At 41.5% G+C, this 14,771-nt stretch overlaps 1 protein-coding gene across 4 annotated transcripts in view; it reads left to right on the forward strand.

Moving 5' to 3' along the window:
• The first annotated feature begins 328 nt into the window (after positions 1–328).
• Dip2c (disco interacting protein 2 homolog C) overlaps positions 329–14,771 on the forward strand; it is a 368,984-nt gene continuing 354,541 nt past the window's right edge. For 2 of the 4 annotated variants that reach the window (XM_013114670.3, XM_013114671.3), the window contains exon 1: positions 329–870. In XM_013114670.3, coding sequence (XP_012970124.1) covers positions 786–870 — 85 coding nt within the window. In that variant the 5' untranslated portion in view covers positions 329–785. The remainder of the gene's footprint in view (positions 871–14,771) is intronic. The other 2 variants (XM_013114672.3, XM_005071771.4) reach the window with 1 other exon arrangement.

The following is a 14,771-nucleotide window of genomic DNA, read 5'->3' on the forward strand; positions in this document are numbered from 1 at the left end:
ACGGCTCCTGCCGTCTTTTTTTTTTTTTAATCATTTTTCCCTTTTAAAAGTATTCATAAAAAAATCAGTCCTCAAAGATCCAGAACATTTGAAGTCTTAACCAGTAGGCTAAACTGTACTTCAGAACGCTTTTCTTTTTTCCAACTGAGTCTTCTAAGCCTTGGGGTTGAGAAGGGTCCCTGGCCAAACATAAGACTGTCCCACCAGCGCGCTCTCGAAGTAGCCGCTGGAGGCCCCGCCCCCGAGCGCGCGCCGCCGTGGCACGTCCGCGCGCTCCCGCCTCTCCGCGCGTGTCCTCCTGCTGCCCGGTGCGCGCGCAGCGGCGCTCGCTCCCGCCGGGGCAGGGCGGCCGCGGAGCAGCTCGAGAGCCCTGTGGCCGTGACCGCGGGCGGGCCCGTGATCCGGAGCCGGCCGAACGGGGCCGGAGCCCGCGGCTGGGGGAGGCGCGCAGAGAAAGCCGGGCGCGAGGCCGCCACCAGGGTCGGGGCCGCGCTGAGGAGGCTGAGGAGGCGCTGAGGAGACTGACGAGGCACCGAGGAGTCGCTGAGGAGACGCTGAGGAGGCTGACGAGGCGCTGAGGAGACTGAGGAGGCGCTGAGGAGACCGACGAGGCTGAGGAGAAAAATCCCTGCGCGCCCGCCCGCCGCCGCCCGGCCTCCCGCGCCTGCCCGCCGCTGCCGCCGCCTCCTCGGTGCGGTTCCTCCGGGTTCGAGCGGCGGCCACCGAGGAGCCCTCCGCCGGCGAACAAAGAGGAGGCCGGCAGGGCGGGGGCGTCTGCGGCGAGCATGGCGGACCGCAGCCTGGAAGGCATGGCTCTCCCGCTGGAGGTGAGGGCCCGGCTGGCCGAGCTGGAGCTGGAGCTGTCGGAAGGTAACAGCAGCCCCCCTCAGCCCCGCGTCCGGGCCGGGTCCGGACACCTCTTCTCTGCCGCGCGCTCGGGACCCCGCGGGCCGGGCCGCGCTGTCACCCCGGGTGCACGCGCTCGGGGCCTGGGGGCGCTGGGGCCCCGGTCCTGGCCTTGGCCCCGAGAGGTGGCCCCGGGGCGGGTGCATGTGTGTGCGTGTGCTTGTGTGTGCGCGCGTGCTTGCTTGTGGTGTGTGTGTGTGTGTGTGTGAGTGTGTGCGCGCGCGCGCGCGTGCGTGCCGCGGCCCCCGCCCTCCAGGCTCAGCTGGCGCGGTGCAGCGGCGATGCCCCCTGCACTCTGCGGCTAGGCTCGGGGTGCTCGGCTAGGAAGCAAGATAGAGCAGCCTTTGGGGCCGCCGGGGGATGGCCTTGGTGGGGATGTACGCTCTGCCCTAATGGAGAGGCGCCGCGTCCTTGATGCGGTTCCACCACCACCACCACCACCACCCTCCGCAGCTGCGGTGTGCTGCCACCACGTTCCATGCTTGGGGACGGCCTCCGAGTGGCCTGGTTCTAACGCGAAACTTGTCAGTGGACTTCGGGGTTGGATCTCCCCGAGGTTGCAGGCACACGGTCCTGTCAGCGGGAGGAAGATAGTAGTACTATTGTTCGGGCGTGTTGTGTGATGTGCCGGTTGAGTTAGAGCCCTAAAACCTCCCCCCTCAGGCCAGGTTGGATGCCTCCTTCCCATCGTCGTGTCGGAAAGAGATGCTGAGAATTTGCGGCTGCCCGGCTACGGTGATTTCATGGAGCGTTATATACGGTTTTGTCTTTGCTGTTCATGGTGGACATCATGTGCTCAACGGTCATACGTTTCAGCTTGGGATTTTTTTTCTCACTAAAGTTCTAAAATGTGTTTAAGAATAAACATTTAGCAGCCATCCCACTCATTCTGAGAAGGCTACAATGTAATGGCGTGGAGATAGGCTGTCTCCCCTTGAATTAGTATTTGGAGCGGTTTATCATTGTGAACTTTTTTTTTTCTTCTTGTAACGGTTTGTGAGGGCCAGCAGCCAGAACATAAATTCATTCGTGCCAATTTTCATCATTGGGGAGGAGCTGAAGTTGACTTTGTGTTTTCCCCTTTAACACTTTCAGGGTGGAGAAGAAATTAAACGTGGTGGCTGCGGTGTTGCTTGTGTTATCAGAGTCTCATAGACTGGACATTTTCTTCTATTGCAAATTTAAGATTCTATAGGTGTTCTGGGGGCCGGTCGTGGAAGGAAAAAGATAATGTTTCAGACTCTGCTTTCTTGTCTCTGTTCTGGCTAGCTAGAAATGATGATGAGAGCATCTGAGAGGGTCCACCGTCAGAAAATACAGGGCTGGATTCCGCAGGGAACAAACAGCCTTTAGATTTAAACTGGCGGATGAAGTGTGCAGTGTGGACAGAGAGGAGCTATGAAGAAGCATACTTGAATTTTGTCAGCTTTCAGTTAGACTTTCTTCTCCAGCTTCCCAGCTCTAGTTTATCTCCTGCACCTGTTGTATTTACAGCATCCCCTTCCCAATCATGTTCTGACCCAAAGCAAGCACCTCCGCTATGCTTGCATTGCATTAATGTGATGAGTGTGTACCCACCCATACCTGAAAAGTGAGAACTTATCTCAACTCACCAGCATTGAGCCCATTCTACAGGACACCAGTCTCCCTGCCCACCAGGAAGTCGATCACATTTATTCTCAAAGTCTCAGATAATGCCTGGGAACACATTTCCTGTCCTCCCCTTGTTGAGAGTATCTGTTTTGTTTTTCCGTTGACAGCAGTCACCTGTTATCACTCACTCTGGAAGAATGAATGTTAACTTCTGCTTGCTCAGACAAGTGTGGAAGGTCACTTTAGATGAGATTTAATTAGTTTAACTCCCTGTGAGCACCTTGTGTCTGTATAGAACTTAAAGGATTTAATGAGTTTCTTGGTGAATGGGTGTCCTCAGAGAGGTGTGTATGTATATTTGCTTTTTTTTATATAAGCTATGTTGAGACCCGACCTAAACTTTTAAGAATTAAAAAAAAAAATCAAAGCCTTGTGTCTCTTTGTTCAGCCTCTGCCACTTCCTGGAACCTGCTCATCTCACATCCCCCACCCCATCTATTAGTTGTCTCATCTTTGACTTTATTATAAAGTGTGGCTTGTCTTTGTTGAATTTTTGGAGTTGTGATTTACAAAAGGTCATTTGAAATTCCATGTCTTGTAACTAAAAGGAGTGTTTATTGGAAGAGATGAATCAACTTGTTTTCTAGTATTGCTATTTTGGGTCTGTACCATCTACTGGGTGCTGCTATATATATTGATGCTCTTTTTTATTTCTTTGATAAAGAGTTATATATTGACATTTTTGTTAGCAGATTGTTTTTTTAAACCTTCCCTCTTTGTTATGTCTTCCCTTTTTTTCTAGCTTGTCACAGCCCAGTGCTTTCTTCACTGAAAGTAGGTAGTCTTTGCTTACTGTTGTAGAACTTTTTCAGAAAAATACAAGAGGTTTTTGGAGGAGGTGTAGTGTACAGCCTCTCATATTGATTCAGACAGCTTTGGTCTACATGTGTGGAGACATTCATTGGTGTGAGGATAGGAATCCTGAATTTGTTCAGACACTTGGGCTTGAACATGAACTGGGGAAAGAAGTCATGTTAGAGCTGGCCCCTGTAGTATGCCAGGTATGGCCTTTCTCATACTCACAATTCTTAGATTATTTTTCTTCCTTTAAAAAAAACAAAAACAAAAACCTCACACTTTTTTTTTGGCTTTAAAGGACCAAGACATAATTTCATTAATATGTGATTAAACATTATTTGACTTAAGGAAAAAAATATACAGGACCACTAAGCAAATTAGAGGTGAAAACAGAAAACATGGTATAAAAACAGACTTTTTTTTGGTTTTTCGAGACAGGGTTTCTCTGTATTGTTTTGGAGGCTGTCCTGGAACTCACTCTGTAGACCAGGCTGGCCTCGAACCAGTCACTTGTTTCCTGAGCTATGCCTTTACTTCATTGGGCTTAGAAGAACTATAGAAGAAAGAAGAAGCTCCTTCTTACTCTTTCATTTTAGCTTGTCTTTTTGTTTTTTGTTTTTTTTGTTTTGTTTTTTGAGACAGGATTTGGAGGATGTCCTGGAACTTGTAGACCAGGCTGGTGAACTCACAGAAATCTGCTTGCCTCTGCCTCCGGAGTGCAGGGACTAAAGGTGTGTGCCACCACTGCCCGGCTTCATTTTAGCTTGTCTTGATACAGGGTCTCATGTAGTTCAGGCTAGACTTGAATTCCTGACCTTCCTGTTTCTATCTCCCCAGTAGAATGCATGTGCCATCATGCTCAATTTATGTGGTGTTTGAGATGGAACTTGGGACTTTAAGCTTGTTAGGCCAACTAATCTACATCCCCAGTCCATATTATGTTTGTTTTTTCACAGTGAGTTGGCATCTCACTGTGTTGCTTTTGCTAGTTGGTTTAGCATGGCTTTATCCATTCTCCTGCCTCAGTGTCCTCAGCAGATAGGATTGTAAATGTACACTGCTATGCCTGGTTAGGGTTGACTTCTGATTTTTACAAATTCAAGAAAACTGCCTTAAGATGTAGCCTATAAGGGGTATCTAGCTTTTGTAGAAGGTGTAGTCTTTAAAAATATATATACTGTGCTTAAAATTTGTTGCTTTGAAATTGTGAGCATGTCACAGCTCTATTATCTTTGTGACTTCCTTTAATGGTAGTTGCTTAGTTTATGCCCTGCCTTATTAATTAACACACCACATTACTTCAGCTATTACTTATGCTCCAAAATAGAATCCTATTCAGCATTTTTTCAGTACATGAAAGTGCTCCAGGAAATTGGTGAAAAGTCTACTTGAATGTCAGGTCTTTCTGTATTGGTTGGGAATCAATGCTATTTTGTTTTTAATCTACTCAAGTAGGCCCCATGCAACTTGCCTACTGCTGTCACCAAAGAGTGGTCTCTTAAAGCCGTGGATATGTAAAGGATTGGGAGTGGCATTGTCCCATTGGAATAACATGACAGACATTTCATTCTAGGGCCAGTTTCTGTCCCCTGCTCTTCTTCCTAGTCCTGAGGCTTGCTTAGGTGTCCTGTTGCTACAGAATGAGGAAGATAACATTTCTGCTACAGAATGAGCAAGATACATTTCTGCATAGCTTCTGTGTTATGACCACTTTTGGGAGTCTGGAAGAGAGACTTCTGGCATTTCTAATGCCATCCAACTTTGTGTTCCTTTTTTTCACTGGAAAGAAATTAAAGTTTCCATTGCAAAACAAGTGTGTTTCTACATGTTTTCTTCCAGAGCCGTCTCTGTCTCGGTCTGTCTGCTTGTCCACATGTACACACATGAATATGTTGCATAAAAGCAGAAGGAGAACTGTTTGCTGGGAGAGAAATGAGGGGGATAAAAGGGATATAGTTGAGCATGGATGGTGATTAAAGCAGGGTATAATGGATGTATATGTATGAAAATGTCATATAAAACCCACTATTTTGTATACTTGAAATAAATAAAAAACAAAGATGTTGATAGCATTGTCGTTAGTGTTTTAAATGGGTGGACTTGAGTTTTAAAAATTCTTCATAGTTGGATTTGAATGTTCTTTCTTTAATGAATAGTTCCAGGTGTCAGATTTAGCTAGGGAAGTTACACACACACACACACACACACACACGCACACACACACACACACACACCCTCCCTGTAAGATTGTTTCAGGTACTAGTAAGATATTTGCAGTGCCATGGTCACACTTCTTAGATCTGACTTTAACAGGGTGTTCTATTTTGCTTCAAGTGGGACCCACTAGTTTTATGGTTTGGAGGCTAGATGCTGTTGGATGTTATGAGTCACTTTTTGCCTTCCTCCTCCCAGCCTCTTTCAAATGGGTTGTCTCTTTATTTAGAACTGATTTTTTTAAAATATAGAAGTGATTTATGGGATGAGTTGTAGCATTCTTCTGAATTGCAAAGAATGTATTGAATAATCTTAGTTTTGATGTCACATATATCAACTGACTCATCTGTTCAAATCCTCATTATCAGACTATATCTAGTTCTTACGGGGGGGCACCTTAAAAAGCAAACTCCTGGTTGTGTCGTTGCAGTTACTGGCTTACTTTACACATTGGTATTTATTCTAGGAAGGACACTTCTTTCCTTCCTTCCTCCCTCTCTCCTTTCTTTCTTCCCTCCTTTCTTTTTCTTTCCTCCTCTTCCCCATCCTCCTTTTTTGTATTGTAGATAATACTTTTGTTTATTTTATTTTTTTATTCCTGTTCCTTTTCTCCTTTATGTATTCTACTTTCAAGATATCTGACTTTAATTTTCCTTCTTTTGTGATTTTCTTTTGTGTGTATATGTGTCATACAACGGTTACCTCCTGTTGTCAGTGCTCTGTTATTTTTTGCTGTGGGTCAAAATCTTTTCACATCTCAAAAGAAGTAATTGCATCCATTTGTTCCCGATGATGATAAATAGCTCTCTTAAAGAGGAGACTCTAATTGGGAATCCCAGCTGGTGGGGGGTGGTGGTGGTGGCACACACATCTAGAAGTCAGCATGCCAGAGGAATGACTATTTAAAGTCATCTTAGCATACATATCCAGAATATGCTTTTCCTTTCTTCAGCATCCAGTTGGGAAAGAAAGTAGGGAAATGCTGTGAAACTGAGTTGTAAAACTGAATTAAAATTACTATTTCTTCTTCTTCTTCTTCTTCTTCTTCTTCTTCTTCTTCTTCTTCTTCTTCTTCTTCTTCTTCTTCTTCTTCTTCTTCTTCTTCTTCTTCTTCTTCTCCTTCTTCTTCTTCTTCTTCTTCTTCTTCTTCTTCTTCTTCTTCTTCTTCTTCTTCTTCTTCTTCTTCTTCTTCTGTATATGTGAGGGTGGCAGTTTTGTTTCATTGTTGGGTGTTAACATGATCTCTCTGTGGTGTGAACTATGAGTTGAGATAGTTCTTTACAGAAGTGCTTTGGATAATAGATGTAAAATCAGAAGAAAGGAAAGAAGAATGCAGGGAAACTATCTTGCTAAGTATGGAGGGATTCTATGATTGATGTGGACTGAGTTGATTTTTTTTCTTCTTCGATGATGACTTTAAATCATTTCTTGATTATTAGCTTGGGAAATGGTTTCTGTGAAAATCTGATCTTCTGAAACAACTGGAGACTATGAGCCTGACCTAAATCAGTTCTATCAGTACCAGAGAGGGAGATTCCTTACATATACCTTCCATGCATCTTTATTTTTTTAAAAGACTGAATTATCTGGTTAGTCTATTGCATATTTGTGGCCTTACTTATTTGAGACATACTAGAACATAAAATTAAAAAAAATAAAACTTTTATGTGTAAACTTACCACTTTTCTTCATTGCAGTTATAAGAGATGTGCAGTTGCTCAAGTTTCAACCTGATACTACTTTGTTGTTTGAGTTTTAGTCATTGGGCTGATATTTTAGTTTAGCTGATCCTTCCTTATTGGTGTTTGGTTGACTCTTAGCTTTTTTCCACCTTCCTTTTTCTTGTAACAGAAAGGTATTTTGTTGATCATGTTGTCACAAGATTTACAGCTAATCCCAATGGAAGGAATTGTATCTAGTTTTATGATTGTCAGTTGGGGAGGGTGGTAGCAACCTAGCCTCTTTCCTGAAAAAATGTCAAACCATAATGAACATGCAGTTGATTTTGGAGCCATGTGATTCTCTTTTGGTTGGCTAGTGTTACAGAATCAGAGCTGAAATTCATTAGTAGGTCCTGTTCTTTTTGGGTTCCTGAACATATTGGGGGATGGAATAAGAGGGAAACATGACCCTTTGAACTCTAGGACTGTCTTAGCTCCTGCTGACCACTCATGTGTTGATGGGGTGGTTCAGAGACAGTCAAAGAATCAGAGCTGCTTTAGTCATACCAGTCTCGGGTTGAACCTTCTGTTAAAGAAGATATATGATTTGCGTTCATGTGCTGACTTCCAATCTGGGTACTTATTTCTGTATAAAGAGTTCATCCCACTTGTGTGTAGTTTGTACAACAGAACTCTGGAGAGATGGGAGACATATCCACCCAGTCTTTCCTCAGTTGATCTATTTAAATCATTCATTCCATGCAACCTTTTTTTCACTCTCAGATCTTGGTGGATCTGTTCCAGGCTTCTCCTTGTCTTCTGACGGAACCACATTTATTGACTGTCGCTCCAAGGAAAAATGGGAACATTTATTTTGTATACTTCTTTTACTTAGTTTCCTTTCTTGCCAAACTATAATCTGCTTCCCTATAGAGATGAAAATAGAAGGTTTTCCTCAATCTTTCTAAGGAAGAATCAGGAAGGCTTTTTTTGGGGGGGCACATTAACTTGAAATGAATATCAAAAAGTAAATAGGGTTACTAATCTTATTGGGAGATTCAGTATTGAAATTACAGATATACTAACAAAATGTTGCTTATTAAATCTTGCATAAAAATGCCAAGGAGCTATGTTTGATGCTTGCACACCCGTAGTCCCAGCTACTCAGGAGACTGAGAGTTTGAGATCTGCTTGGGGGTAACATCTCAGTAGTGATAGTAATTGTAACCATAGTAATGTCAAGAACATCTAAGAGTGATTGTAAAGCTGATATTCTCAGAGAAGACGAAGGAGGAGAGTCTTTTAGTTGGCCAAATGCTACAGAAGACTAGATTCATTTAAGAGTCATTTGCGTGAAAAGATAGGGTTGTGGGGATTTAAAGCATCAACATCCATTTATCTTTTGGTGATCTTGGATTTCTTTGGATTGTTTTAATTTTTGGGGGGAGGGGTTCAAGACATGCTTCTCTATGTAGCCTTAGCTGTCCTTGAACTCTGTAAACCAGACTATCCTTGAACTCAGAGATATGCCTTCCTCTGCCTCCTGAGTTCAGGGATTAAAGGCATGAATCACTACCACCACCTGGTTTTGTTTCTGAATTCTTCATTTTTTTTTTTAATTTTCGAGGAAGGGTTTCTCTGAGGCTTTTGGAGGCTGTCCTGGAACTAGCTCTTGTAGACCAGGCTGGCCTTGAACTCACAGAGATCCCCCTGCCTCTGCCTCCCAAGTGCTGGGATTAAAGGCGTGCGCCACCAACGCCCGGATTGTTTTTGAATTCTTAAGTATAGGAGTTTGTGTTAGAACCTTCAGAGTTTTCAGGGCTGAAGCTCTGTATTTGCCTGTTGAGAGTTTGTGTTAGAACCTTCAGAGTTTAGAGAAACCTACCTTTAGGACTGAAATGAAAAGCTGGGCATGGTAGTGCATACCCCTTATTCCAGTACTCAGGAGTCAGAGGCAAGAGGATGAAGAGTTCATGGTCAACCTGGACTACGTAAATAGCCCCTTCCCCTAATTAAAAAAAAAAAAGTGATGAGAATGGGATTAGTTGAAGCAGGATCCCACTCTTACTGGGTAAGATCCACTTGTATTTCTTTCCTCCACCATGCTATTAGCTTGGGCAGAGTTCTCCAAACCTCTTATTTCTGAAAAAGAAAAAAAACTTTTTCTTGAGATAGTCTCTGGAGGTTGTCATTGAATTTGCCATGTAGCTGAGAATGACCATGAACTTCTGATCCTCCTCTCTTCACTTCTCAGAGTGCTGGAATTACTGGATTGTGTCCCAACACCATTCTTGATTCATAAAGTGCTGGAAATTGAATTTAGGGCTTTGGGCTTGCTAGGCAAGCACTCTATCAACTAAACCATATCCCCAGCCACTTAGTTAAACAAAACAAACAAAAACAAAGAAAAAAGGAATTATCTGTCTGTATGTGTCCCCATTTGAACATACTCTTTAGGTATTCGAAGTACATTCATGTGCAGATGGAGTCCAGAGGATAGTGGATCTTTTGGAAATGGAATTATAGGCAGTTGTGAATCTGCCTAATGTGGGTAACTGGGAACACTACCACAGTTTCTTCAAGAGCAACAAACACTTTTAGCTACGGAGCCAACTCTCTAGTCCTTCTTGTTTTTTTAAAATAGCACTTTATCTAGGTAGTTTAAAGTAACAGTGATGTTGAAATGGTATTTTAAACTTATTTTTTGTGTATTTTTAAAATTTTAAATAGGGTTTTCTGTATTTCAGGCTGGACTAGAACTGCTGACCATGCCTGGTTTTTAGGAAATCTTTCTCAGTAGATCTTTCTTGGTTGTGTACTTTATACTTGGAGTAGCTATTATGTTGCCTCAGTGCAGCTTGATTATTACCGTTTTTTTTTTTTTTTTTTTTTTTTGGTTTTTCGAGACAGGGTTTCTCTGTGGCTTTGGAGGCTGTCCTGGAACTCGCTCTGTAGACCAGGCTGGTCTCGAACTCACAGAGATCCGCCTGCCTCTGCCTCCCGAGTGCTGGGATTAAAGGCGTGCGCCACCAACACCCGGCGATTATTACCGTTTTTAATGCAGCTTTATTATTAACATTTTTAAAAAGACAGTGTGTCCTTTTTTCAGTGGTGTCTTTTAATTAGTACTCATTTAAGAAAACCTTGGCGTGAAAATTTGGGACAGATGTCCTAGTAGAGTCTGAGCAGGTAGTCTGTCTTAATTTCTAATGTACATCCGGGGCCTGCCTTTGCATTTGCACCAGAGGCAATCCCAAAGTTTCTCCGATGTTTGGAGTGCTTTCCCTTCCTTTCCCTGCTCATGGAGAGTAGAATTCTCTTTTGCCTGACTTGTAGTGGTGGCTCACACCTTTAATTCCAACACTCAGGAGGCAGAGGCAGGCAGATCTCTGTGAGTTCCAGGCCAGCCTGGTATACAAAGTGAGTTCTAGGAGATCCAGGGCTAGACAGAGAAACCGTGTCTCAAAGCAAAAATAATTCTATTTTGCCTTTGGAAGTTCATCCTCCCAGACTGGTGGTGGTCACCTATTAGCATAGAGGAGTCAGAGGCAGAGCTGGCATCCCACTAGTCAGGTCTGTGCTAGGCGCTGGAGATGTATGAACAGTGTGGTCAGCAGGAGACCACATTGAGGCCAGGCAGCTCCCAAGATTGCAGCCTGGAGTCTTATTCTCTCTCTTCTAGCTGTTGATCTTCCACAGTATAGGCAGGATCTTATTGTGATGTGTCTTCATGTGCTGGATACCTGTGATTGGCCATGGAGATCTATGTTTTGCAGCCTTTGAGCTTTGAGTACTGTTTAGATTTTTGGGCATACTCATTTTTCTTACCCACTCTCTTTGATAAACTTTTTCTTTTAAAATAAAAACCGAGAGATAGACTTTGAAGACTACCCCCCCCCCCCCGTGAATTTAATGGTGTTGCAGAAATCATGATTTTGATTATGTTTAACTACCTATTTAAAAAGAAACAAAGTAATGATGTAGAATTGCCATTTCAGGGTACTTTATTCTGGATTCTTAAGTGAATGTTATCATGCTCTGAAAACGTGTTCTGGTCTTATTTTCCTTAGAGGATATAACATTGCTTCAAAGCTGTTGAGATTAGTAATACATAGTAATCTTTAAGGACTTCTGTAAGCAAGGGGGGCAATTTCATTGAAGGCAAGCGTTTGAAATATACATAGTGGTATCAGCTCTGCAGGGTTGAAACTTTGTTTCTAGTTACTTTTTATTCCAATAATTACAATTTCAGTGCTGTGTCATATAGGGACATTCTAGAAACACAAGACTCGGTTTTCATTATTTTGTCTATTAACTTAGGTGACCATAGTTTTATTTGCAGATGTATGGGCTCCCTTCCATGGGTCACAACATTGATATGGGCCCAATCAGAAATAGTGCTTTGGGTTATTTTGCTGTTGCTATCATAATCCATATTATAATTTTTCCCACATAGTTACCTGCAATTGATGAGAAAAGGAAGTAGAATCTGCTTTTCTTTGATTCATTGTAAACAATGATATTTTACTTTGATTTCATATAATCAAAGGGCTTGTTGGTATTTTAGATCTTTTTTAACTTATTATTAGGAAGAGAAAGAGTTTAGTGAGTCTAGTGAGTTCTGTACTCTTCCAATAATAGTTTGGATGTTTTCAACTTACCTTTTTGTGTCTCATTTTCTATTTCTCTTCCAATAACCCTCTTTAATTCTCACCCTGGACTCCTCTCCAAGTATATGTGTGTGTGTATCTATGTGTCTTTATAGGACAGAGGTTGGTATCACCTGTCTTGCTCTTCATTCTATTTATTGAGGCAAAGTCTCAGGATAGACAATGAAATAGAACTTCAAGTGGTTTGAATTTATCACACATGCTGTGATCTGTGGTTTCCTGAAAACTTGCCAATGAAAGTGTACACTGTACAATGAAAGTATATGAAAGGTCATAGCAGCTAAGCCACAATTAACACCATAGTTGGGTATCTAGCTTTTACCTGTGAGGTAGCCTAGGGAGGTCAATTAGTACTTGGTGGAGGGCCAAGCCCTGGCAGTGTATCCCAGTCAAGTAACAAGTCCATGAGGAGAATTCAAGTTTTCACTCTATTTGGCTGTGAAGGGTAGAGGCATAAGCTATGTGGGTTTTAAAAAATTTATTTATTTATGTATTTATTTATTTATTTTTGTAGTACTCAGCCTCTAGAACCTTATTTAAAATCTAATACATGGCTAGGGATGTAGCTCAGTTGGTAGAATTCTTGCCTAGCATTTGTGAAGCTCTAAGTTAGATTCCTAGCACCATATAAACCAGATATAGTGGTATGTGCCTGTAATCCCAGTATTGGGGAAGTGGAGGCAGGAGGATCAGAAGCTCAAGATCACTTTGAGATACGTAAGATCCTGTCTCAATATATAAAGCTGTATACCACATTTATGATCTTAGGGATTGATAAAGAGTGTCTGATGTGTAATTCTTTTTTGGTTTTTCGAGACAGAATTTCTCTGTGTAGCTTTGGAGCCTATCCTGGCACTGGCTCTGAAGACCAGGCTGACCTCAAACTTACAGAGATCTGCCTGCCTCTGCCTGCCAAGTGCTGTGTAATTCTTTAAATTTTCTCTGTGCTTGAAATTTTTGCATGTTCTTCATAGAAGGCAGATATAGAAAAATGCCATCCCTTGGGATTAACTTTTCTCCATAGTGTAGTTTAGAGATCAGAAGCTGGATATGACAGAGCTTCATTAGGAATTCTGATTTTTTTTTTTTTTGTTGTTAAGAAGATGCTGATCATTCTTGGCTGTGTTGTTTGAAAAAAAATTCTAAATCAGGTTCCAGGAATCACCTCTTCAGCAATCCTACAAGAAAAGTATGACTTCTACTGAAGCTTCCTTTATTCTAGCCAGAATGATTATGATCATTTTAAAGCAGCTACCAATCACGATGCAATCAATGTTTAGCTGTTTCATGTTGAGTGCTTTGATTTCATGTTACGTGCCTATTCAGTTTAATAGTGATCTTCAGTTCTTGCAAGGGTTGGATCATAGATAATATATATGGGAACACTGCTAGCTCATTTTTGTACTTCCTACCCTGAACTACAGTACACGTAGATGTAAATGGTGTATAATTGGGATTTTGGTAGATTTTTTTGTTTGCTTTTAGAAATTTGTATCAGTCTCTGAGTAGCTAGCACTACAGGTAGGTGTTTCTTGCTACTTTGCCTGGTAGCTGGAACTTCTAACTCATGTTATTACTTCCTAGTGTGAGTTCTTATTTCTGACCATGGGGCATAGGTCTCTCTCTGTCACCATTTACTGGTTGTTTACTATATGCTGAACTCCAAATTAACTTGAATATGCTACTTTTCTTTTTTTAATACTTATAATGTAAATATCATGCCTATTTTATGAACAGGAAAATATGTTCTGAGAGCTGAAGTGATGTTAGTTTAAAGTCATGTGACTGAGATTCAGTTTAGACTCTGGGGAGTCTGGTTTCAGTCTTTGCTTAAGCATTCCTGTTACATGTTTGGATTCATCTCTACATTTTCCCTGTTTGAAGCAGGTCAAGCACATCTAAAGGAGGAAATAGAATTACCTTTTCTTTTGTTGCTGTCTTGTAACTGAAAGCAGAACTATAAGCACTTTACCACTGAGCTACATCCCAGCCCAAGGCAACAACATGTTTTAAAAGATAAGTTTCAGAGTATATGTGGTAGTTTTTAGTTTTCACATATTTACTTTCATATACCCTAAATGGTTTACTTTTCTCTACTGGTAGAATAATTAACTTAATTACCAGCCATCTCTTGTACAAAATTCTATGAAGGATATTTTAGGAAAATGAGTCTCAAAAAGGTACTATACTTCTATAACTGTAATTTGTTGAATAAAATTATCAGGATTATTGCTTTTTAATTATCCTGTTTTTAGTTTTAGTTCTTGAGAGGAAGCTATTTAGAGATTATGTGTAATTGTGAAAGTAACCAACTGATTAGATAATCTTGTTAAATTATATAATATTTACATATAACATATATCTTTGTTTTCTTTAAACAAAAATTATTTAAAACATTCTTTGATTAGTTAATTTTTGTATGTGCTTATGATGTGTGTGTATAAGTGAATGCCATGATGTGTGTAGAGGTTAGAAAAGAACTTTTGGGAGTTAATTCATTCTATCCACCTTGTTCTTTTAAAATTACATTTTGTTTATTTGTTAATGTGCGTGTATGCACATGTGTTATGACATGCATGTGGAGGTCAGAAAACACCTTGCAGGGCTCAGTTTTCTATTTCTATCATGTACGTCCTTTAGATTAAACTCAAGTCATCATGCTTAGTAGCAAGTGCCTTTACCTGCTGAGCTGACTTGCTGCACTTGTTTCAACATTGATGAGGAAGGGTATCTTTTGTTTGCCCTTAGCATTTTTCAGGCTAGCTAGTCCATGATTTGCTGGACGATTTTCTTGTTTTCACTTCTCATTTCACTGTAACAGTGCTGGGATTATAGATTAATGCATTCCATATGGCTTTTTACTTTGGTC

The sequence above is a fragment of the Mesocricetus auratus genome, unplaced genomic scaffold (genome assembly GCF_017639785.1).
Source record: "Mesocricetus auratus isolate SY011 unplaced genomic scaffold, BCM_Maur_2.0 Super-Scaffold_100013, whole genome shotgun sequence".
Classification (NCBI taxonomy): domain Eukaryota; kingdom Metazoa; phylum Chordata; class Mammalia; order Rodentia; family Cricetidae; genus Mesocricetus; species Mesocricetus auratus.